General features: G+C 38.9%; 1 protein-coding gene across 4 annotated transcripts in view; it reads right to left on the bottom strand.

The window, feature by feature from the left end:
- The window catches only part of LOC140719833 (zinc finger MYM-type protein 4-like), a 223,882-nt gene that overhangs the window by 169,953 nt on the left and 28,269 nt on the right, over positions 1–25,660 (bottom strand). The window contains exon 1 of one of the 4 annotated variants that reach the window (XM_073034761.1): positions 8,383–8,484. The exons of the other annotated variants lie outside the window; for them this stretch is intronic. Within the exon in view, the coding sequence (XP_072890862.1) occupies positions 8,383–8,445 (63 nt within the window). The 5' untranslated portion in view covers positions 8,446–8,484. Of the gene's footprint in view, positions 1–8,382; positions 8,485–25,660 lie in introns of those variants that run through there. 4 annotated transcript variants of the gene reach the window in all.

Below are 25,660 nucleotides of genomic sequence, written 5' to 3'. Positions count from 1 at the left end.
ATATGACAGACAAGCACCAAAAAAAAACCAAAATCAGCACAGACACAGTGCAGATAATGGACTGCCTTCATACAATACTTTCGATAATTGCATCCTCTAAATCTTCTTTCAAGATGATTGTCCATACTTTCAAGTTCTTTGCCGTTCCCAACTTGAAGTAGTGAAATCATTTCACTTTCACTCAGGGTCATTTCTGGCATCTCCAAGCCTGAATGCTCAAAACCACAGCAGGCAAAACAGTTCTGAATTATTACTGCTCATTTCTCACCAACTATCAGTGACAAAAATCACTGCTTTTGAAGACAAACACACACAACTGACGCGACTTAACAAGTGTTTGATTTTAGCACAGTGTAATGTCTAACGGCCACACAAGTGCACGCAAACAACACTAGTTAGAAACTGTTTGACAACTGTCTCTTGCCCCAATTAAGCTGCAGAAGGTCCCAAATAAACAAAGGGAATCCCAGCTATTTTCTCAATTACTTTTCATTCTTTTAGAGTTTCCCAAATAAGTAGCCGCCCTGATTAACTGGAATCCACTGTATTTTGTGTGTTCTTCACTTTGGGAAATACAAGCAGTATGCCAGAAATTCGAGTGTCAGGGCTTAGAAGTAAGTGCAGTTGCTATTACCAAGGAGAAGGCACATGGGGAGCTGAAGGGAGATAAGTTACCTGGACCAGATGGACTACACCCCAGGGTTCTGCAAGAGATAGCTGAAGAGATGGTGGAGGCATTAAAAATCACTAGATTCTGGAATGGTTCCGGAGGACTAAAAAATTGCGAATGTCATTCCACTCTTTAAGAAGGGAGGGAGGCAGAAGAAACAAAATAATAGGTCAGTTAGACTGACTTCAGTTGTTGAGAAAACAACCGAGTCCTTTATTAAGGGTGAGGCTTTATGAGGTACATGAAAAAATAGGCCAAAGTCAGCATGGTTTCCTTAAGGGAAAATCTTGTCTGACAATTCTGTTGGAATTCTTTGAGGAAATAACAAGCCGGATACATAAAGGAGAATTACTGGATGTTGCTAACCTGAATTTTCAGAAGGCCTTTGACAAGGTGCAGCATGAGGCTAAGAGCCCATGGTACTACAGGAAAGGTATAAACATGATCAGAAATTGGCTGACAGGCAGGAGACAAAGAATGGAATAAAGGGAACCTTTTCTGATTGGCTGCAGGTGACAGTGGTATTCTGCAGGACTTGGTATTGGGACTGCTTCTTTTCACATTATGCAATACGTCAACAATTTGGATGATGGACTTGATGACTTTGTGGCTAAATTTGCACATGATACAAAGATAGATGGAGAGCTAGGTAGTGTTGAGGAAACAGGGAGTTTGCAGGATTTGGCAAATTGGGAGAATGAGCAATGAGGTGGCAGATGGAATATAGTGTAGGGAAGTGTATGGGTATGCACTTTGGTAAAAAGAATAAAGTCAAACAATTTTCTAAATGAGGAGGGCTCATGCAGAATTCCCCAACTTTCAAGTTGAAACAGTGGTAAGGCAGGCAAATGCCATGTTAGCATTCATTTTGAAAGGATTAGAATACAAAAGCAAAGATCCAATGCTGAGGCTTTATAAGGCAATGGTCAGACCACACTTGGGAGTATTATGTGCAGTTTTGGCTCCTTATCTAAGAAAAAAATGTGCTGGCACTGGAGAGTGTCCAGTGGAGGTTCTCACGAATGATTTAGGAATGAAAGGGTTAATGTGTGAGTTGTACTTGATGGCTCTGGGCCTGTAGTCGCTGAAGTTTAGAAGAATGACGGGGATCTCATTGAAATCTGTCAAATTTTAAAATGCCTGGTTAGTGTGGATGTGGAGAGGATGTTTCCTATAGTGTGAGAGTCTAGGATCAGAGGGCACAGCCACAGAATAGAAGGACATTCATTTGGAACAGAGATGAGGAGGAATTTCTTTAGCCAGAGGGTGTGAATCTGTGGAATTCATTATCTACCTCAGCATCATTCTCCTACACTCTCGTTACCAAGAATGGCCTTACTAGTCAAAAAACTATCAATCTCCATCAGAAATATTCCCAATGACTTCTGGAGACCAACTCATTGGGTATATTGAAAGCAGAGGTTGATAGGTTTTTGATTAGTAAGGGCGTTAAAGGTTTTGGAAGAAGGCATCAGATATGTTAGAATTGTCAAGCAGACTCTACGGGCTGGATGGCCTAATACTGCTCCCGTGTGTTACGGTCTTAAATAGAGAATAATTACTGGAATAGGAAACATAGGGAGCTAATTCATGCCACAGGACAAGACTGTAAAACTAACCAGGAACAGGAAAGTCACAAATGAAAACAGGAAATGCATCTTCACAAAAGGATTGAGTCTTAGAAATGAGATAATGATATAAAAGCATCCAGTTATTTAACCATTAATTAGGTACAAAGCTTAGGATATACAAAAGTAGATTCTATAGAATATGCTGTTATGTATAACCTTTATACATAATTATACATGGAATCTTCACAATGACTCAGCTGAGGGAATCACAATTGCCAAAGTGTTTCTGGGTTCAACAAATGACAATTTAAATCAAGATTCATAGTTTTATTCAACGGCATTTGACTGTCAGTTCAGAACTCACGTGAATAACTATATCAGGCTTCTTTCAACACCAATGGCTAATTAAACTTTAACATGGGTGTATTTTAAAATGTTAACATATTTTAGACATATTTCATCCCCTTCACTTTCAACATCATCTTGCACAATATCCATCCCTTTCCCTACAACTGCCACAAATAAACCAGACCATTTACAAATTTGAAAATTTCAAAGTATATTTATTATTAAAGAATATATAAATTATACAACTTCGAGATTTGTTTGCTTACAGGTAGGCACAAAGCAAGAAACCGTAAAGAATTCAACTTTTAAAAAAGACCAACACCCATTGGAAGCAGAAAACTGGCACATTTGACCTTAATATTACCAACACAACCGATCAACGGATGACGCAATAGCCACTGCTCTACATGCCGTCCTTACACATCTGGAGAAAAAGAATGGTTGTGTGAGAATGCTGTTCTTGAACTGCAGTTCAGCATTCAACAACATAATTCCATCCAGGCACGACAGGAAGCTCAGAGACCTCAGCCATGACCCTGCCTTGCGACGCTAGATCCTGGACTTCCTGTCAGATCGCCAGCAGGTGGTAAGAGTGGGCTCCCTCACCTCTAACCAACTCTCAACACAGGAACTCCTCAGGGCTGTGTACTGAGTCCCCTCTTTACTCCCTGTATACCATGACTGTGTCGCCACCCAGAGCTCTAATCTGCTAATTAAATTTGCCAACGATACTACATTGATTGGCCTTATCTCAAACAATAATGAAGTGGCCTACAGGGAAGAAGTCATCTCTCTAACACAGTGGTGTCAAGAAAACAACCTCTCCCTCAATGTCACAGAAACAAAGGAGCCAGTTGTGTGTAACGGGGGTTTTTTCTTTTTCTTTGTTACTGTGTATGTAATCAAAATGGCGTCTTTGTTTTGTTAAAAGTAGGAATGCTGGCGCCTGTGTTAATAGTAGGAATGCTAGCGTCTTTGTTATGATAAGTGCTGGAAGCTTGTTTGGGACTATAAACTGATTGTTGGTGGGGATTTTGGGGAGTCGGCGCGATGGAGTGAGAGAGAGAGGACGGGATGCTGGAAGCTGGGCGATGGTCCCCGGCCCAAGGTTTTCGGTGATGGGAGGAGACGGAGACAGAGGAGTGTGGAGCGACTGGTCGACCACCGTGGGGGTCCCAGGAGGCGGGTCGAGGAAGTCGGAGGGATCGAATGGTGGCCATGAGACTTCAGTAATTGAGCTCCAACGGTTGTGCACGAAGTGGTTTGGACTTTGATAAGTTTGGCGCCTTTTCTTTTTTTTCTCTTATTCCTATATACTGTATCGTTAGTAATCGCTTAGTTATAGTAATCTTTATAAATTGTACTCATTTAATCGCATAAGGTGTACTGTCTGTTTTTTTTGGGCGAGGCGGGGACATCACACAGCATCCACACCAGCTGATTACCCAGTTTGGCGGGGCCGAAGGCTGCTCCCCCTAGACTAGAACGAGTTTGAGCGATGCCTGAGGCGACCCAGGAGTTACATGTGGATTACAGGAGGAATGGAGACAGGCTAATTCCTATTGACATCACTGGCTTTGGGATTGAGAGGGTAAAGAGCTTTAAATTCCTCGGCATCCACATTACTGAGACCCTCACATGCTCTGTACACACCAGCTGCATAGTGAAAAAGGCACAACAGCGCCTCTTTCACCTCAGATGGTTGAGAAAGTTTGTTATGAGCTCCCAAATCCTAAGAACTTTCTACAGGGGCACAATTGAGAGCATCCTAACTGGCTGCATCATTGCGGTATGGGAACTGTACCTCCCTTAATCGCAGGATTCTGCAGAGAATGGTGCGGACAGCCCAGCGCATCTGTAGTTGGATTCCATCCCATGATGCAGGCCATTTACAAAGACAGATGTGAAAAAAGGGCCTGAAGTATCACTGGGGACCTAAGTCACCCCAACCACAATCTATTCCAGCTGCTACCGTCCAGGAAACAGTACCTCAGCGTAAAAGCTCCGGGACAGCTTCTTCCACAAGGCCATCAGACAGAATAACTCACACTGATTTGAGTGTATTTCTATGTTACATTGACTGTTCTATTTGATATAAATTACTATAATTTACTATGATTGCACATTGCACATTTAGATGGAGACATAACAAAGATTTTTACTCCTCATGCATGTGAAGGATTAAAGAAATAAAGTCAATTCAATTCAATCTTCAGAGCTCACATCTATCAGTACAATCATTAAGACTACTTGTTTCCATCTTCTTGTCAGCCAAAATCCATGATCATGCTACTTCTGCTCTTGATTCCACTGCACGTGTATCCCCTCCCAAATTTTCCTCTCCACAGAACACAGATCAAATGAAAACCTTCTTGACACAAGTGCACTTCACCCCTTATCTCCAGAATTTTGACTTACGCTAATCCCCAATGAATAACAGGATTTTAAAATTCCTTGTTTTTGTTTTGGAAAAAAAAAGTCCTTTGACAATCTCCTACCTCTGTAAATGCCAGCAGTCCATCAACCAAAGAAGATACTTCCACTCCTCAAGTTCTGAACTTCTACCACAAAGTTTAATTTCCTCACCTATATGTATCAGTCTCTTCAGCTGCTTAGGTCCTAAGCTCTAGAAGTTGTTCTCTAAACTTTATTGTTATTCCTTTTTCCTATATGAAACTACTTACAAGTCCCATCTTTGACGAAGCCTTCGATTACTAATCCTGCTATCAATTTGTGGTTTGGTTATTTTACTATGTTGAAGGAGCTACATAAACGTGAAATTGAGTTTTTGTCATTTTCTTTTAAATTTTGCATAGTCTATTTCAGAATGTCAATAAAGGTAAACAGGCTCATTTCATTTTTAATATGGGACAAAATAAACAACATTTACAATAATTTCCCAAAGCATCAAACATGATTTGGGACCAGAGCACAAGATACTTTGTGCCTAGATTTGTATCAACAACCTGTCTCAATATCACAGCTGTTACAATTGGCATCTTCATCTAGGAAAAGCAAAACAAAAAAAAAAGAAAATCAGCAAGAGTTGCGACCATCACTTCAAACAAAGAATTAAATTCAGGCGATGGTATGCTCACTTTTGCACTGACAATGGAGCAATGATTTCTCAGGTGAATAAAAACTCATAGCATTATCCTGAAAAGTTATTCTCTAATACTGGACATCCTTCAGTAATAAAGGAAACATAAGATAGGCAAAAAACGTTTCTGGTTTTTGAAGTCGGGGTAATACGGTAGGTAAAAAAAAAGAGTACATGAAATTTACAGGCAAACTCTGCATTACAGTAGTTCCAGTTAACAAATTTGCCCTTAACAAATTCACATATGATAAAAATCCATTCTGACAGAATGTTTCAATTTTTTTAAGCTCACATTTCTTGAAACGAGCAGGTGGCATGGCTTCATGCTACACAAAATTCTTATACGGACTGTCTTCTAAGACAATGTACCACACAAATTCCCCTCCCCAAAACACCCTGCTGCCTGCATTGCATGGATCACCTGTAATAAATTATTGGGACATTCATCCAGAAACCAAAGTCTGAACAGGTTTGTGTTTTCAGCTTGTCTTCTAGGCTCACTCAAAAAGGAAAAACTCAATACTGAGTTTTATGGGAAGGGTCTCAGCCCGAAACATCGACAGTGCTTCTCCCTATAGATGCTGCCTGGCCTGCTGTGTTCCACCAGCATTTTGTGTGTGTTGTTGTTTCTTATGGGTATAACTACCTTATTTTGTAACATTGTAAAGCACCTCATCCCTAGAAAGCATACTTCAAGCAGCTCATCACACACCATATGACTGTCAATCAAGATTCTACCTCAGTTCTGTTTCAAGTTTTCATTCCAGTCCCACTACAAAAACATCGACTGAACAATGACATTTCTGAATAAGGATGCCATATTTCAGCAAACAAAAATTCCACCTATGTGAAACATCCTTTACAGCAGTGGTCTCTCAGTTATGGCCCACAATTACCTCCATCAACATCTGGTCATATTGCCGTTCGTGGAACCTTGCTCTGAGCATTTTGGCTCCCGTGTTTCCTACATTGCAAAGATGACTGCACACTACTGGACGCAGAACACTGGGATACCCTATAATAGCGATGGACATTTTCTAAATGAGAGTTCTATTTTAGCAACAATATATAACAAAACTATTCTGTACACAAGATTCTAAGAAAAAATATGCCATTAAAATCTATATTGAAGTATTTTTGCCCATGGCCCACACTCCTCTCCTGTCAGATTTCTTCTCTCCAGCCCTTTAACTTTCCCACCCACTTGGCTTCACCACCACCTACTAGCTATCTTTCTTCCCCTCCTCCCAATACATCTGCCATCTTTCCTTTCCAGTCCTGAAGAAGGGTCTCGGCCCAAATCATCGACTGTTTACTCTTTTCCATAGATGCTGCCTGACCTGCTGTGCTCCTCCAACATTCCAAGTGTGCTGCTTTTGATTTCCAGCATCGGCAGAATTTCTTTTGCTAAACATTACAATTACATTACAATGACTGCTGAGTTCCTCCAGCATGTTGTGCCTGTTACAATTACTCCTCTGCCCATTTGAAATGCCTGTCATAAACTCAGGTCAGAAAAATCAGGAAGATTCATATTTTCATGCAGAGGGCTACTTGATCCATGGCAACCTTGTCTAAGATCATTGAGATTACAAAATCCTAAAAAAAAATCAAATTTCTTAACAGCAAGCTTGTTTGACATGTGAAAGTTGCTGTATCATGTGAAAGTTGCAAGTACTGAAATTTGATGATTCCAATTGCAAAATATTTCATGTGGAATGCATTATTGACTGAATTTATCAATTTAACTTTCTTTGCCTTAAAGATTCAATTAATAGTTAGCATGCCATTCTGAAATATAATGAAACAGAAAATGTTTAATCTGGTAAAACACACAGCCTAATCGTTAATCCTTAAATTTAAATAGTGTTCTGTATTACAAGGAGTGTACAGCATTGGAATTGCCAGGAAAAAGAAAATGAGAATACTATTGGACTGTTGTAAACAAATAACTAATTGCATTTTCACATGTGTGCCACAAATCATGATGGCTCTTATCTCAAGAGTGGCGTTCCCACAAAAGAACACACAAAAAGATAGCAAGTTACCTCTTAAAAACATCCAGACTTTGGGTAATTAAATTATAACAAAATAAAACTTTCACTGTTTTAAAGCTCTTATACAAATGTGATTGCAACTTCTTCAGATAAATTGCAAACTGAGCAAACAGTAAAACTCACGATCCGGCTTCCAAGGAGTAAATCTTTATCATCCTCTCAGAAACAAAAGCATAACACGGCATGGGCCACACTAAGTTACTATCGCGATATTAAAAAGGCCCCATTCAAAGTTCCACCTTGTGTCATTTATAAGCTATAAAAACATAACTACAATGGCCAGGGAGCCCTCCCGCCACTTAGGCAATATTTTGAATTGCAAGAATCTGCAGCCAGTAACGCGCAACATGCCTCACTTGTAAATAATGCAGCCGCACGCGTATTTCGCTAATAAAATATGGGGTTCGCGGCTGCCGTCCCACTCACTCGGCCGGCCTTACATGTGTGTTTTTGTGTCTCTCCTGGACTGACAAGTGACCCCCTCCTCTCCTCCCTAGCAAACCACTCGCCTCAATGCGCTTCCACCCCTTGTTCCCAAACCGAGATTAAATATCTGCAATATTTTCCTCCCCTCGGGGAAAACAACAGTGACGCCTGCGGTTGCAGAACTGAAGGCGGCGGATTAGCCCGACCTACCGTGTGCGGTGAACCTGCGCATCTGGAGGCGCACTGATCGGCCTCCTCTCTCCGCTCCGCCATGTTGGTAACACCAACAGCGAGACGTCACGCAAGCCGCCGCCAGACGCATGGTGACGTTCCGCCGGACTACGTCACACGCAACGGAGAACCGAGCTACCGTGTTGTGACGTCACCGAGCCAAGGCGATAGATGGGTTCCTGCGTGCTGAGCCCGGGGATAAAGTTTCGCCGGAGGTTGGTAACTTCCCGCCTTTGGGTGTTCACTTCTGTCCCACATCTCAAAGACACCCAGTTGGGATTCATATTGCACTTGTTCAGGTGTCGGGGCATTTAACACCACATTAATTTGAATGATGGACATGCAGTCAGCTTGTAGAGAAATTTCCACAAATAGCAACATGATTAGTATATAGCGCCTTTACAATATTAATGCACGGCAAAATCAAAGCAACCAGGCACAAATTTCTGCAGGTTCTGGGATCAAAGAAACAGAAAACCTACAACACAATACAGGCCCTTCATCCCACAAAGCTGTGCCGAACGTGTCCCTACCTTAGAAATTACTAGGCTTACCTATAGCCCTCTGTTTTACTAAGCTCCATGTACCTATCTAAAAAGCCTCTTAAAAGTCCTTATCGTATCTGCCTCCACCACCGTTGCCGGCAGCCCATTCCATGCACTCACCACTGCTCTGTGTAAAAAAAACTTACCCCTGACATCTCCTCTGTACCTACTCCCCAGCACCTTAAACCTGTGTCCTCTTGCCCTGGGAAAAAGCCTCTGACTAACCAGACGATCAATGCCTCTCATCATCTTGTACACCTCTATCAGGTCACCTCTCATCCTCCTTCGCTCCAAGGAGAAAAGGCCGAGTTTGCTCAACCTATTCTCATAAGGCATTCTCCCCAATCCAGGCAACATCCTTGTAAATATCCTCTGCACCCTTTCTATGGTTTCCACATCCTTCCTGCAGTGAGGCAACCAGAACTGAGCACAGTACTCCAAGTGGAGTCTGACCAGGGTCCTATATAGCTGCAACATTACCTCTCAGCTCCTAAATTCAATTCCACGATTGATGAAGAACAATATACTATACACCTTCTTAACCACAGAGTGACCTGGGTTCAATTCCTGCTGTACTTTCTCCTTGTGATTTTGGGGGTTTCCTCCTACAATCCATAGATGTACTGGTTGGTAGGTTAATTGGTCATTGTAAATTGCCCCACGATTAGGCTAGGATTAAATCGGGGGGGGGGGGGGATCGCTGGGCAGCACAGCTCAAAGGGCCACATTGTATCTGGATGATAATAAATCTATGTCATCAGTAATTGAAGAAAATCAAACCGCTAAAAACCAGACTCCATTTTGGTCGAACTTGCAGGTTTGGTTTTTTCCTTGTGTTTTCTCTTTAACTTTGTCTTAAATCTTTATGTCCTGAATTTCTGATTTGTCAGCAAGAGTAGATCAACTTTTGAAGGTATAAATAAATGTGTCAACTTGACAAGAAAAATTTCCTTGTTCAATTCCTAACCTGAAGTGAATTGCTTAATCTTGGGCAGGGTAGTAATTGGAAAATAGTATTGCTTTATCTGATTATGAAATGTTTGAGCAATAAATGTTCAGGTGTCAGGGCATTTAACACCACATTAATCTGTAGTATAATGATGGACATGCAGTCAACTTGTAGAGAAATTTCCACAAATAGCAGCATGATTAGTATATAGCGCCTTTACAATATTGATGCAAAATCAAACAACCAGGCACAAATTTCTGCAGGTTCTGGGGTCACAGAAACATAGAAAACCTACAGCACAATACAGGCCCTTCGGCCCACTAAGCTATGCAGAACATGTCCCTACCTTAGAAATTACTAGGCTTACCTATAGCCTTCTATTTTCCATTCTAATGCCCTTCCCTTGGACAACATTGGTGGCGTGGAGAGGGGAGACTTGCAGCTTGGGCAACTGCTGGTCTTCCATTTAAAAAAAACCTTGCCCAGGCTTGCGCCCTGGAAACTTTACAAGGTGCAAATCCATGGTCTGTCGAGACTAATGGAGGCCTACACTACACACACTAAGCTCCATGTACCTACCTAAAAGTCTCTAAAAAGACCTGATCATATCCGCCTCCACCACCATTGCCAGCAGCCCATTTCAGACACTCACCACTCTCTGTGTAAAAAAACTTACCCCTGACATCTCCTCTGTACCTACTCCCCAGCACCTTAAACCTGTGTCCTCTTGTGGCAACCATTTCAGCCCTGGGAAAAGTTTCTGACTATCCACACGATCAATGTTTCTCATCTATTGTCCTGTTTATTATTTATTGTAATGCCTGCACTGTTTTTGTGCACTTTATGTAGTCCTGTGTAGGTCTGTAGTCTAGTGTAGCTTTCTCTGTTGTTTTTTTTACGTAGTTCAGTCTAGTTTTTGTACCGTGTAATGTAACACCATGGTCCTGAAAAACATTGTCTCATTTTTACTATGCACTGTACCAGCGGTTATGGTCGAAATGACAATAAAAGTGACTTGACTTGACACCTCTATCAGGTCACTTCTCATCCTCCTTCGCTCCAAGGAGAAAAGGCTGAGTTCACTTAACCTATTCTCATAAGGCATGCTCCCCAATCCAGGCAACATCCTTGTAAATCTCCTCTGCACCCTTTCTATGGCTTCCACATCCTTCCTGTAGTGAGGCGACCAGAACTGAGCACAGTACTCCAAGTGGGGTCTGACCAGGGTCCTATATAGCTGCAACATTACCTCTTGGCTCCTAAATTCAATTCCACGATTGATGAAGGCCAATACACCATACGCCTTCCTGAAAATAAGATTTTCAGTCCTGAAATAAAATTGAATGCTTAAAGTACTCAGCTTCTGTAAAAACAAGGAACTAGAGTCAATATTTCAGGTCAATGAGAACTCACATCTAGAACAGTATGTTAAAGGCAGCAATAGTGAGCCCAAACACAAATATTACTATCATTCTCCCCATTTTCTGTGCTGCTCACCAGGAGTACATCATCCTTTGTAGTCACCTAGAACATAGAGAATATTGCAGGTAAAAATGGTCAATATCTTTATAATTGTTTTTTTTTAAGTTTTTTTTTCTTTTTTACCATCAATTTCATTGTTTTCGGTCATGCATATTTTACACATGACATAAAATGCAATTATGATAATCAAGAGTGAATACAAATTGGAAGAACTGACCACTGTGCAACGATACGTCTTGTGGAACATGTAGATGATCCATTAATATCTGCATTGAGTTGCAGATGTAGTTATGTGTACTTCCTCCATATGTAATATATACCATCATAAATTAGACAATGTGATGCGTAACTATCAATGAGCTGTTGTACAAAATGGTAAATGGTACACATAGTAGATGTGATCATTTTATTCCAGAGAAATGTATTCAGATTTGTCCATCAGTTGATAAAATAAACTATATGAGATACTGAACGACTCATCCAAACTTTTCTCAAAGGAAATTGCAGGTGGCAGAAATGTATTTTTAAGAAGTACAGGGGTAAAATTTCAAGGAAAGTTAACTCCAGATTTCTACCAAAATATCAATTTTAATGCGCAGGCAGCAAGTTTTAAAAACTATAACGTATAAAAACACACATTCTGAAAGAAATATCAATGTATTTTCATGAGGTACATAGATACATCTTGATATACTACATTTCCATGCACTTTGTACAACCTTTCCAAAATAAATTCCTTTCGAATTGGTTCAAAATAATATGAATCCCTTTTAAATGTGGACTTTAAACTTTATAATGGAAATATAAAAAAATTGGCAGAGTGGTTGACTTTAAAATGTTAATGAAACTGTATCTGAATGTACTAGTCTAAAATACTTCAAAATTAAGCCTGCTCTTGATACCCCACATGTAGTACTATAAGAGATAAATTATTAAGGGTTTTATGTGTGTATATTACTGTACTTAAAGTGGAAATTACAGTCCATGATACAAAGGTACAAAATGCAGACAATATTCAGTGATTCATCCATTCATTATCTGTCATGGCCCTGGAGTTCATCAGTGAAATTTCCAGAATCAAAATGTACAGTGTAAAGACCTGAATTTAATGAAGATGTTAAGAAAGAACTTGCACCTATATAATTAGTTTTCCTTTGTCTTGAAACAGAGCAAAAAATAGAGTGTTTCTTGGAGCAATACATGGATAGTCCAACTAGGGGAGGGACCACGCTGGACTTTGTTTTAGGAAATGAGTCTGGCCAGGTGATTGGCCTTTCATGGAAGAGCATTTTGGAAACAGTAATCACATCTCCTTCAGTTTTAAGATGGTTTCAAATAAAACTAAGTCTGAAATTTGTAGGAAAATACTAAATTGGGGGTGGGCACATTATGATATTATTATTCAGGAGTTGAGGGTAGGTAATAGGGAGCAGCTGTTATTGGGCAAATCCCCTGTGACATGTGGGAGTTGTTTAAAGACCAGCTGATCAGACTTCAGAACTAGACAGCATTTGTAGCCCTATATTGTTTAATATTATGACTTAATGATATTTTCTCTGAGATAGGTGCTGTTGTGGGTAAATTACTTTTTGCAGATGATGGCGCTTTATGGATCAAAGGTAGAAATTTCAATTTAACTGTATACAGGATGCAGTTAGTGATTAATAAGGTTAAACAGTGGGCAAATAGATGGGGTTTTAAGCAACACGTACAACAAACTGGAGGAACTCAGCAGGTTGGGCAGCATCTGTGGAAACGAACAGTCAACATTTCGGGCCGAGACCCTTCGTCAGGACTGAAGGGGGGGCAGGGGCCCTATAAAGAAGGTGGGGGGAGGGTGGGAAGGAGAAGGCTGGTAGATGCCAGGTGATAAACCAATCAGAGGAAAGTAGGTGGGGAGGGGCTGAACTATGGGTGACAAAATGGAGTCCAGGCAAGCAGATACAAGTTCAGTGGGGCAGGAGCAGGCCGAAACTATGGGTCTACCGGGACAGTCAGGCTTGTGGATCAAGGGGTGGGGGAGGTGAAGCAGGGAGGGGATAGGCAGGAAAGGTGAAGAAGGAATATAAGGGGGAAGCACTATGTGTAGTAGACAGCAGAATCATGAGAGAGGTGATAGGCAGCTAGAGGAGTAGCTAAAAAAAAGTTATATGTTTGACAAAGAGGATCAATAGACCTGCACTTAATTTGAAATTATATGGTCAAACTCTTGAAGAAGATTCCGTGGTAAGATTTCTTGGCATGTGGCCGGATAATAAGCTGATGTGACAGCACCATATCAGTAATGTAAAGGGGCATAAAATATCCTTTGGTGTCTATGTGGGTATTATTGGGGTGCTACACTAAAAGGTCTGTTGACCATTTATATTTGTTTAATAAGATCTGTACTTGATTGTACTGTGTGGCTTATGGATCAGCTTCATCTTCAAACTTAAAATGTTTGGATGTGATACAAGCACAGGCTTTAAGACCGTGTGGTGCAGTAAGGTTGTCTCCTGTTCGAGCTTTACTGGTTAATATGGGACAATTACCCTTACCATTGCGAAGGGGACAGAGGAATGATCATCCTGTTAAAAGTGTGTTGGACAACTGTTGGGAGCATCACAAGAAGAGTGTTTTTAGTTTTGGGTGACTGGGTTCTTAGCAAGCTAGGAATATGGGTTTGCTGGATTATGCAATAATGTCCCACTGTAGCTTTTTCTGTAACCCCACCGTACAAGCGGCATTGATAGGGCAGATGTCTTCAGTGCATCCAAGAGTGCTTCTTGAAGCAATACATGGATAGTCCAACTTGGGGAAGGACCACACTGGTCTTTGTTTTAGAAAATGAGTCTGGCCAAGCAATTGACCTTCTATGAAAGAGCGTGTTTTTTTTCCCAATGCCTCTAGTTGATTTTAGGTTGCATAATTTAATGAAATCAAAGGATCCTGATACGCCTGAGAGTCTGTTGGTTCATCAATATGTTAAGGAAAATTGTGATATGTTAACCATTTTTACTGATGGATCAAGAGATAATTTAACGAGGAATGATAATGTGGCTTTTTTGTGCCTGAATTACAGGTAACAATAAAGAAACGTCTTACTAACCAGTACATGCAGCAGAATTGCTTGCCATCATTTGGGCTTACACTGGGTGGAAGAAATTTGTCCTTGCAAAGTTATAATTTGTTTAGATTCTTTTTTTGTTTTGACTCGTCTTAAAACAGGTCATTCGAACAGTAGATCATATTTACTGCTGGAAGCTCTTTATTTCATATTCAAAGCATTGGAGTACATGTCAGTTTCCTTTGCATCCCTGCACATGGAGGTGTTGAGGGGAATGAGCAGTTGATTGGCCAAAAAAGCTGTTAAATGTTCAACTATGGATATAGACCTTCTACTTAGCAAATCAGAAGCTAATGGGTTGGAGGGGCTAGGTATTAGGGTATAATGGCAAGACTTGTGGGATAATGGGCATAAGGGGAGACACCTTTACAAAATACATAAAACTGTTGGATTGATTGGGAGAAGGGGGTAAAAGAATGGAAGGAATTATATTGACTTGACTTGGAATTGGGCATATAATGCTTAATTATTCCTTATACTGTATCTGGTTGAAAAACATCACTGGGGTATGTGTTCAAGAAGGAGAATAAGGATAACCAAGGAAATGATAGAGTGGTGAACCTGCATGGATGGGAAAGAAGGCTTCTCGGGCCAAGATTGGTGTGCACTTGCAGGAGCATGGCCTGATCAGGGACAGTCAGAATAGCTTTGTAAGGGGCAAATAATTTCTTGCAAACTAGACTGAAACTCTACCATGGCTGGTCCCATGCCCAGCTACAAAATGAGGAGGGTTGGACACAGGGCTAGCAACCCCATCCCGTAAAAACCCAAAGTGAAAGAAACGGCATCACTATCAACAAGACCTTATCTTTGGGAAAGGAAGGATCTTCACCAGGAAGATGTATGAAGACATATGTTGAAAGTGGAAGCCACAACCTTCAACCCAGGACAGAGGACTCTAGCAAGCTGCTGTTGGTGACCTATGCCCCAGCAGTGGTCATCGACTTAAAAAGAAGAAACTTGGCTGATTTTTTTTTTTGAGGAGGAGGAGATTGATGAATGTAGAGCATTGGATATTGGTAAAGCTTTGACAAAGTCTGTCATGATAGGTTGATCCATTTTCAGATGCATGGAATCTATTTTGTTGTTCCCCAGAGAAGAATGGGTAGTGATGAAGAAGCGATTCTTGCTGGAGGTCCATGACCAGGGTTGTTTTGCAGGGATCAGTGCTGGGTCTTCTGTTGTGTATATATATATATATATATATCAATGACTTGGATGAAAAAGCAGATGAGTGGGTTAGTAAGTTTGCAGAGTTGTGCACAGTGAAGAAGATTGTCAAAGAATGCAGCAGGTCCAAGATCAGCTACAGTTATGGATTGAGAACTTGCAGATGGAGTTTAATCTAGGCAAGTGTAAGGTGCTTCCATTTGGGAGGTCAAATTTAAGGGGAAAAGTATATAACTAGTAAACCAGAATACAACAATAAATATATGAGTAGAATTAAGGAATCAAAATTTAACTCTCAAATCCCTTTGAATCTCCAATTTCTGAATTCCCTCCCCACTTAGAATGAGGCCATTAGGCCATTCATTCCTTAGAGTCTGACTCAAGGAATTCCTCTTCATCTCAGGTTTAAAGGGATATACATTTATTTTGAGTCGGTGTCCTTGGATCCAGGACTCCCCGAGTAATGGAAACATCCCCTCCACTCCTCTCTAACTCAGGTTTCAGCATCTAGTAGGTTTCAATAGATCTGCGCTCTTTGTTCTGATCTCTGAGTACAGGACCAGAGACATCAAATACTCTTCATTTCTTGGATCATTATTGTGAACCTCCTGTGAATTATCTCCCAGTCCAGCACTTTTTTCTTTTGATACCTTTGAATTCAGAATTTTCTCCCCAATTAGAAAATTCTTCACACCTTTATTCTTCCTACCAATGTGCACAACTCCACACTTCCCTCTGCTGTACTCCATCTATATTTCATCCTGCTTACTTGCATACTGTCCCAAATCTGCTTGTCTTTTTGCAGATTCCCTACTTCTGTGGCGCTAGCTGTTCCTCCACTTGTCTCGTTGTCATCTGCAAACCTGGCCACAGCGTTATCACTTCCTTTATCTGGATCATTAATGAGTAAACTATTCAAGTTGCGACCCCATCAGACATCTTCGGAACTCCATTTGTCACAGGCACCATTCTGAAAAGGACCCCTTACTCCTGCTCTGACTTCTGCCAGTCATTCAATCTTCTATCCATGCTAGTAGCTCTTTCTAACACCATGGCTGTTGTCTTCATTAGCACCCTTTTGTGCGGCACCTTGTCAGAGACCTTCAGAAACTCCAAGCAAATAACATCTACTATCACTCCTTTGTCTAACTTAAAACTGCTCTGACTTTGCCCTATCATGTATTTCCAAATACTCCAAACTTTCATCTGTAATAATGGACTCCAAAATCTTACCAACAAATGAGGGCTAACCAGCCTTAATAAGAAAGGCCCTGATCAGCAAAGATGTGCGGAGAGATCATGAGGAAGCAGATATAATGGTGGCATTTAAGGGGCTTTTGGATAGCCACACAAATATTCTGGAAAGGGGGCAATTAGGAAGAAAGCATAACAGTGCCACTACTTCCTTAGGAATTTACTGAGATTCAGCATGACATTTGAAACTTTGACAGACCTCTATAGATGTATAGCGGAGAGTATATTGACTGGCTGCATCACAGCCTGGTATGGAAACACCAATGCCCTTGAACAAATATCCTCGTGGTTATGGCCCAGTCATCATGAGTAAAGGCCTCACCACCATTGAACACATTTGCATGAAATTGATTTCATTGAGTGAATGAAAATCAAACATCATGGAACAAAAAAAGTCCTGCTTGTATCATGACTCAACTCCATTGGTCAAAAAGAGAACTGTACATGTGTTGGTATGGTCATGTCTTGTATCCATTGTGGATCCATTACCTTTCAAATGCTGCACAGAGATAATTTTTTATACAAACTCATTCACTAATTGATGGATTCTTCTGACCTGAAAGCAAAACTTTATAAACAGATGCATTTAACTTAGGGTGTTCACAAACAGCTGCACAATTTGCCTAATTAAGCCATTTTCCCAAACAAATTATTTTAATATTAATCTATAAAAGAGGCAGACTAGGTTATGCATTGTTAAGTTTTGCAGTTAATATGTGCTGGAAACCACCTTTTTGCTAGGCAATATTATGTCACATATTATCTCGTAACATCTGAGAAGGAATGTAACATCTGTCTTGATCATTAGGCGGCACTTTAAAAACCACTTGTATTTTCAGTTCCTTGCAGGTTTTTTTTCCTCATTCAACTTCAAAATTATGTTTATTAAGAAATGAATGCTTTTTTTTGTTGTGGAACTTTATGATGAAAATTTACAGCTTACTTTTTTATTTCTCCACTTTGAGGGCATTTAGTTAAGTCCATTCCCCTTCAATACAAATCAGATTTATTATTGCTGATTTATTCGATAAATTTGTTTTGCAGTAGCAGTACAGTGCAAAGACAGCCAATACTGTGCAAAAGTCTTAGGCACATGTATATAGCTAAGGTGCCTATCTTTTGCACAGTACTATAAACTGGATTTTATATCATTTCCTGTGTGGGTTAATCTTGATTTGATTTGAAGAACATGGTTGAAAGACAGCCATCTCGATCCTCTCGTTTTTTCCCTTGAAACAGCAATATATGTGAGTCTTAAGTTTTTGTTGATATTGGTAAACACTTGGTAGATACAGTACTGTGCAAAAGTCTTAGGCATCCTAGCTATTAAGGCATTTAAATATTACCGTAAAATTATTAAAAATTACAAAAATAGTGTAAAAAAGGGAGTAACAAGTTAGCACTCATGAGTTCATGGACCATTCAGTTATTTGATCAATGCTGCCCATGTTGTTCAACTGGCTGGTGGGGTGGCAGTGCACTTCCCTGCTCCTGCTCTTATCTATCCTATCATAGTCAGGAAATCACTATTCATTGACATATCTTCCTGTCCAAACAAAAAGCCAGCAAAAGTGAACTAGAAAATTGGGTTAACAAATCAGTCAATTGATATGCAGAGGCAGATACTGAAGAGGATGTTTCAGAAAATGTAGAGTTGATGCAAGCCAAAAAGAAAAGTGCAAGATTTTTTTAAAAAACATTTCTACTATCAAGAGTTAAAAGAAAGATAGTCCTATAATAAGTGAGTCTGAGAAATTAATAAGGGAAATAAGGAGATGGTAGATAAACAGGTATTTCACACAAAAGATACACCTGAATATCCCCAAAATACCTGTAATTGGAAATTGAAATGAAGTGAGGAAGTATCAAGCACTGGGACTGAGTAAATTGTTGGAGTTGCAATCTGGCAAGTCTGATCCCTGATGTACTTTATCCCAGGCTCTTCAGAAAAATGGCTAATGTGATATTTGGTTTGAATTTTCTAAAATTCTCTACATTTATGAAATTTTCAACTAGAATGATAACAAGCAAACAAACTATTATTCTGAAAGGGAGTAAGACAGAAATCAGGAAACTATAGGCTAATTAGTGTACATCTGTCATGATGAAAATGTTATAATCTATTATTAATGACAGTTCTTAGAAAAGTTCAAGGTAATCAGGTCAAGTCAACATGGTTTTGTGAAAGTGATTAGTTTGTTGAAGTGCTTTAACTAAGTAACATGTGCTGTGGATGCAAGAACCCCCCCAAAATTTCCTGAAAGCATTAGAAGTGCTGCAAAGTAAGTTTACTGCAAATAAAGCTTATCATACAAGAGGTTAAATATTGACATGGATAGAAGATTCACTGGTGAATAAAAAGCAGGCATGCATTTTGTTTTGCAAAAGCAGTACACAGATACTGTAACTAATTAAGAAAAATATAGTAAAACTTCTTTACCAAAGGAATTCCATTGAAAAGTAGGGAGTTTATATTAGTTATTCAGACTACATTTGAAGTATTGGTCTCTTTATTTAAAGAAAGATATAAATGTGCTGCAGTGTTCAGAAGAAATCTACTAGGCTGAAGATTGATGAGCAGGTTGTCTTCTGTGGAAAGGTTGGATAGGCTAAGCTCAAGACCACTGGACTTTCTTCAACAACTAGCTGTCACTATTTTCTTTTTTTTAAGTAGTTCATTTAAGACGAAAATGAGGTGAAGATGTTTCTTCTCTCAGAGGACTGGAAGTCTTTGGAATTGTACTGTATTCCTCAAATTTTTTAAGTCAGAGTTGGACAGATGTTTGATAAATAGCAGAGTGATGGGTTACTGGAGATAAAATTGGGGAATAAATTGGATTAACCATGATCTTATTAAATGATGGAACTGGCTCAAGGAGCTGAGTAGTCTATTTCCTGCTCCTAGACTCCTATGCTCATATGAAAGGAGGTATGGTCCAACAGCAAATAAGTCAGCTGGAATATTGCCTGTGCTGAAGAGGGAGTGGGGCAGATTACTCTAAACGTGGGTGTGAAGAGATTAATGTAACAGCAGGAATGGAGAAGTTTGGCAGTGGGAATGAAGGGACCAGTCTACCAACAGGGAGTTAGTCGAAAACTGTGAGAAGAAAAGGTACTCAGAGAGCTGGAGTGATGAGATGAGCAGGACATCTTCAAAGCAACTGTTGCTTGAAAGCTTTCCCTGTCCACTGAACTCACCAATAATGATGATGTTTAAACAAGTAATAATGTAATTAGATCTTAACAAGAGTTAAATTACTACCTGAAATTATGTTTCTGCTCAAAACAGCCAGCATAGTGAATTTGCTGTGCATAATGACTTCACAATTTACAACTGGTGGTAAATATCTAATGGATTTAAATCTCTGTCCAATCTAAATGTCGGAGCTTTTAGTGATATAAATGGGGAGATGGGTTGTGAGAAACAAGCTTCTCCGTGGAACAACAACATGGCCCTTCTAAAAATATATCAAGATATTTGATACCAATTTTGCTGAAAGGTCTTGAAGGATCCACTATTTTGGAATCTTTGGAATTGTTTACCTCAGGAAATTGCAGATGTGGAGTTGTTGAATATTACTCAAGGCAGAGATTGGTAACCATTTCAAGCACACGAGGATCAATCAGTTTAGGGAGAGGGTGTCAATGGGTGAGGTGTGCACATTGTGCCTGAACTGAAAGGCACGGCTAAACCTGAAACCCTGCAGAGGTGAAAGCATTGAAGTGGCTGGTGCAGCTGGTGTGGCGGTGAAATGGTGAAGGCAGGCTAAAACCTCAGCACTCACACTCAATGCAGGCACTGGACTGAACTGGTTGAGAGGGAGCCAGCTGGAAGAAATTCCCCTGAATTAGAGGGCCATTCATTTTGTTATGACAGGTGAAGCTGGAACATTAGATGAAGCGCAAGGGAGACATGAAGGTATATTCAAAAGTGATTTGACAAGGTGGGCACATTGAAGGCAGCCAAGCCAAAATACATGGAATTAGAACTGGTTTATTTTTGTCACATGCATAAGGTACGATGAAAAGCTTGTCTAACATACTGGTTATACGGATCAAATCAGTACACAGTACGTCAAGATAGTACAGGGAAGACAATAACAGAATGCAGAATGAAGTGTAACATCTACAGCATATATGTCAAACTCAAGGCCCGCGGGCCAAATCTGGCCCGCGGTGGAATTATCTTTGGCCTGCGAGATAATATCTAATTACTATTAAAGCTGGCCCCAGTAATCGAAGCGCCTATGGTGTATGATATGGCTAATGCTGAGTTTATTCAGGTACCAGGTTTTCAGGGTTTTTAGTGTTTATTCGGCAGTCTTGCTCGGCAGTCTTCTTCATAAGAAACGGAATTTGTAAAGTGAAACACTTTGTAGTTATAGCAGAGACTGAGACACATGAGAGCAGGCTGAAAAAACGGAGGCAACGAAAGCTGCATTCGCACGCGTCCGACTGATCCGGCCCTCATGAAGCTGCATTTTGCTCAATCCGGCCCGTGACCTAACATGAGTTTGACACCCCTGATCTACAGAGAAAGTGCAGTGCAGATACAGTACTGTACTAAAGTCTTAGGCACCTGGATACAGCTAAGATACCCAAGACTTTTGCACATAACTGTATTTGTCAATGTGGAACGGTGAGCAAGTTTGTAAATCTGGCGGAAGGAAAGGATGTTGGGAATGGTGTGGGCAGAGCGCCACGGGAGAGGTGTGGAACAAGTGGTAGAGAAGGAGTGCCAAGGGCTGTTTGTGGAACAGACACAGACACACCCAGCACTGGTACACCAGGTTAGGACATTTGATTCCAAACAATTGGTGTATTCATCATTGCAGAATGTCTCCGTAATGCTTCCCGGTCCCTCCCCGCTCCCGTTTCCCAACCATGACTCCCCTCCCCCTACCCCCTTCCAGCTCTCAGTCCACAATAGAGACCCTTATCCAAATCAGGTTTATCATCACTCACATATGTAATGAAATTAGACTTTTTCCCAGCAGTAGTACAGAACAACACATAAAATTACTACAGTACTGTGCGAAGGCTTTAAGGCACCCGAATGGTATATATGTGCCTAAGATTTTTGTACAATGCGTACTGTAGAGGATGATTGACTGGTTATCCACTGTATCTGATGATGACAGCAAGAAACCTGTATGGGAGAGCTTTTAAACCAATTTCACTGGGGCAGTTACACTCTCTCAACCTCGGAAGTCTGCAACCAGTGATATGAGTATCTCTGGTTGCAGTAGAATATAATGACTTTTTTACGTGCCTTGTCATATCCTTCACTCTCCACGAAGTGTTGCAGAACTGGCTTCCTGGCCATTCGATCTCACTGTTAATCTGATCCGCCCAGTCCACTGGAACTGATTTTGCATGCTAGGACAGGCATGTCCCAATCTCACCAGGGTATGAAGCCCACCATCTACCTTTTTTTAAAAAAAAAAATTTATTGAATTTTCAAATAGGTTACAGAAAGAAACAAAAAATTATCAACCCTTCCCCCCTCCCCTTAACCCCTCCCCCCTAACATATCCCTATAGGAAAAAAAAGAGAAGAAAAAAGAAAGAAAGAAAGAATGCCTGGATATCGGAAGATCCCCACATGCTCCATGGAGTTCATAATAGCTTTAATATGTATATTTATTTCTTTCCCCAGATAACCAATAATTTTATCTTCGGAGCACCTATATATTTAATCCTATTTTTTGTAAATAAGGGTGCCAAATTTTCAGAAATATTTCATATTTATCTCTTAAATTATAAGTAATTTTTTCAAGTGGAATGCAGCTAAAAATTTCATTCTTCCAACGATCTATACTTAAGTACGAATCCAATTTCCAAGCAACTGCAATAGCCTTTTTGGCTACTGCCAATGCAATTTTTATGAATTCTTTCTGATATTTATTCAATTTGGATTTCAATTTTATCCCTTCAATATCGCCTAGTAAAAATAATGTTGGATTATGTGGAAGTTGTATTCCAATAATTTGTTCCAATAAAACTCTTAAATTTGTCCAAAAAGTTTGAATTTTAAAACAAGACCAAGTAGAGTGTAAAAAAGTACCAATTTCTTGATTACATCGAAAACATTGATCAGATAAATTTGAGTTTAATCTATTTATTTTTTGTGGTGTAATATATATTTGATGTAAAAAGTTATATTGTACTAATCTTAGTCGAACATTTATTGTATTTGTCATACTGTCAAGACATAATCTTGACCAACTTGTTTCATCAATTTTAATATTCAAATCAGTTTCCCATTTTTGTCTTGACTTATGAGTTCCTTGTTTAATTGCCTGTTTTTGAATCAAATTATACATACCAGAAATAATTTTTTTAATTTTTCCTTTATGAATTAAAGTTTCTATTTCATTAGGTTTCGGCAATAACATTGTTTGACCCAGTTTATCTCTTAAATAAGCCCTTAATTGGAAATAACAGAAAAGAGTGTTATTTGATATTTTATATTTATTCTTTAACTGGTCAAATGACATTAATATACCTCCTTCAAAACAGTCTCCTGTATATCTAATCCCTTTGTGAAACCAGTTATATAAAAGTTGATTATCCATTGTAAAAGGGATAAGTTTATTTTGAATTAAAAGTCTCTTTGCTAATAAAGATTTCTTTATCTCATCATCAACATTTATCTTATTCCATAAATCAATCAAATGTTTTAGTATAGGAGATTCTTTCTTTTCCCGTATCCATTTAGATTCCCATTTATATATAAAATCTTCTGGTATATTTTCTCCTATTTTATCTAATTCTATTCTAATCCATGCCGGTTTATCTTCATCAAAAAAAGATGCAATAAATCTAAGTTGATTTGCTTTGTAATAATTCTTAAAATTTGGTCATTGTAACCCTCCTAGGTCAAATTTCCATGTCAATTTTTCCAACGATATTCTTGACATCTTACCTTTCCAAAGGAATTTACTCACACATTTATTTAACTCTTGAAAAAAGTTCTGCGGTAATTGTATTGGTAGTGTTTGGAATAAATATTGTAATCTAGGGAATATATTCATTTTTACAGCATTGACTCTACCTATTAATGTTATTGGTAACATCATCCATTTATCAAGATCCTCTTGAATTTTTTTCAATAATGGCAAATAATTTAATTTATTTAAATTCTTTATATCATTATCAACTCTTATACCTAAATACTTTATACCATTTATCGGCCATCTAAATTGAGTTATTAATCGACATTGACTATAATCTCCTTTAGTAAGGGATAGAATTTCACTTCTATCCCAATTTATTTTATACCCTGATATTTTCCCATATTCTTCCAATCTAGAAGATAATTTACGCAACGAATGCAATGGGTTAGTTAGATAAATCAGAACATCATCAGCAAATAAATTAATCTTATATTCCTCCTGATTAACTCTGAAACCCATAATATCTGAGTCAGTTCTAATTAATTCAGCTAATGGTTCTATCGCCAACACAAATAAAGCAGGTGATAATGGACAACCTTGTCTAGTTGACCTTGTTAACTGAAATGATGTTGAAATTTGGTCATTTGTCACCACTTTAGCTTTGGGGTTAGTATTTAAGGTTTTAATCCATTTTATAAAAGATACTCCTAATCCATATTTTTCCAATACCTTAAATAAAAATCCCATTCCAATCTATCAAATGCTTTTTCTGCTTCCAAAGCAACTGCCACACTCATTTCTTCCCTCTTTTGTGCCAAATGAATTATGCTAAGTAACCGAGTTACATTATCTGCCGATTGTCTATTTTTAATAAATCCTGTTTGGTCCATGTGTATTAATTTTGGTAAGTATTTAGATAATCTATTAGATAAAATCTTTGCTATTATTTTATAGTCCGTGTTCAACAAAGAAATAGGTCTATATGATGTTGGCTTTAAAAGATCTGTCTTTTTTTGGCAATACTATTAAAATAGCTGTCGAAAAAGATTCTGGAAGTTTATGCGTTCTTTCCGCTTGGTGTATTAGCTCCATAAAAGGAGGAATTAATAAATCTTTAAACTTTTTGTAAAATTCAGGTAGAAAACCATCTTCTCCTGGTGATTTATTACTCCGAAGTGATCCTAGAGCTTCTTCGACCTCTTTTAATGTAAAAGGCACATCTAATCCCTTCTGTTCTTCCGAATTCAATTTTGGGAGAGTTATTTGTGATAAAAACCTTTCTATCTCAACAATATCATTTTGTGATTCTGATTGATACAGTTCAGAATAAAAAAAATTTAAAGTTTCATTGATTTCTAAAGGTTTATAAGTAATTTTATTTACACTTGTTCTAATTGCATTTATCGTTTTGGAGGCCTGGTATGTTTTTAACTGCCAAGCAAGAATCTTGTGTGATCTTTCACCTAGTTCATAATATCTCTGTTTAGTTCTCATAATTGCTTTTTCTGTTCGGTATGTCTGAAGTGTATTATATTGTAGCTTCTTATTAACAAGTTGTCTTTGTTTTTCTTCTGTCATATATCTTTGAGATTCTTTTTCTAATTTTGTAATCTCTTTTTCCAATTGATCTATTTCTACCATATATTCCTTCTTAATTTTAGAAGTATAACTTATTATCTGGCCTCTCAAATATGCCTTCATCGCTTCCCATTATATAAATTTATCATCAACTGAATGTGAGTTTGTATCTAAAAAAAACTGAATCTGTTTTTTCATAAAATCACAAAAATCTTGACGTTTTAATAATATTGAATTAAATCTCCATCTGTAAATTGATTCCTCCTTATCCATCA

This window comes from Hemitrygon akajei, chromosome 32, assembly GCF_048418815.1.
Source record: "Hemitrygon akajei chromosome 32, sHemAka1.3, whole genome shotgun sequence".
NCBI classification, from domain to species: Eukaryota; Metazoa; Chordata; class Chondrichthyes; order Myliobatiformes; family Dasyatidae; genus Hemitrygon; species Hemitrygon akajei.
The sequence above is the reverse complement of the archived record's forward strand: the minus strand, read 5'-3'. Positions and strand labels throughout refer to the sequence as shown.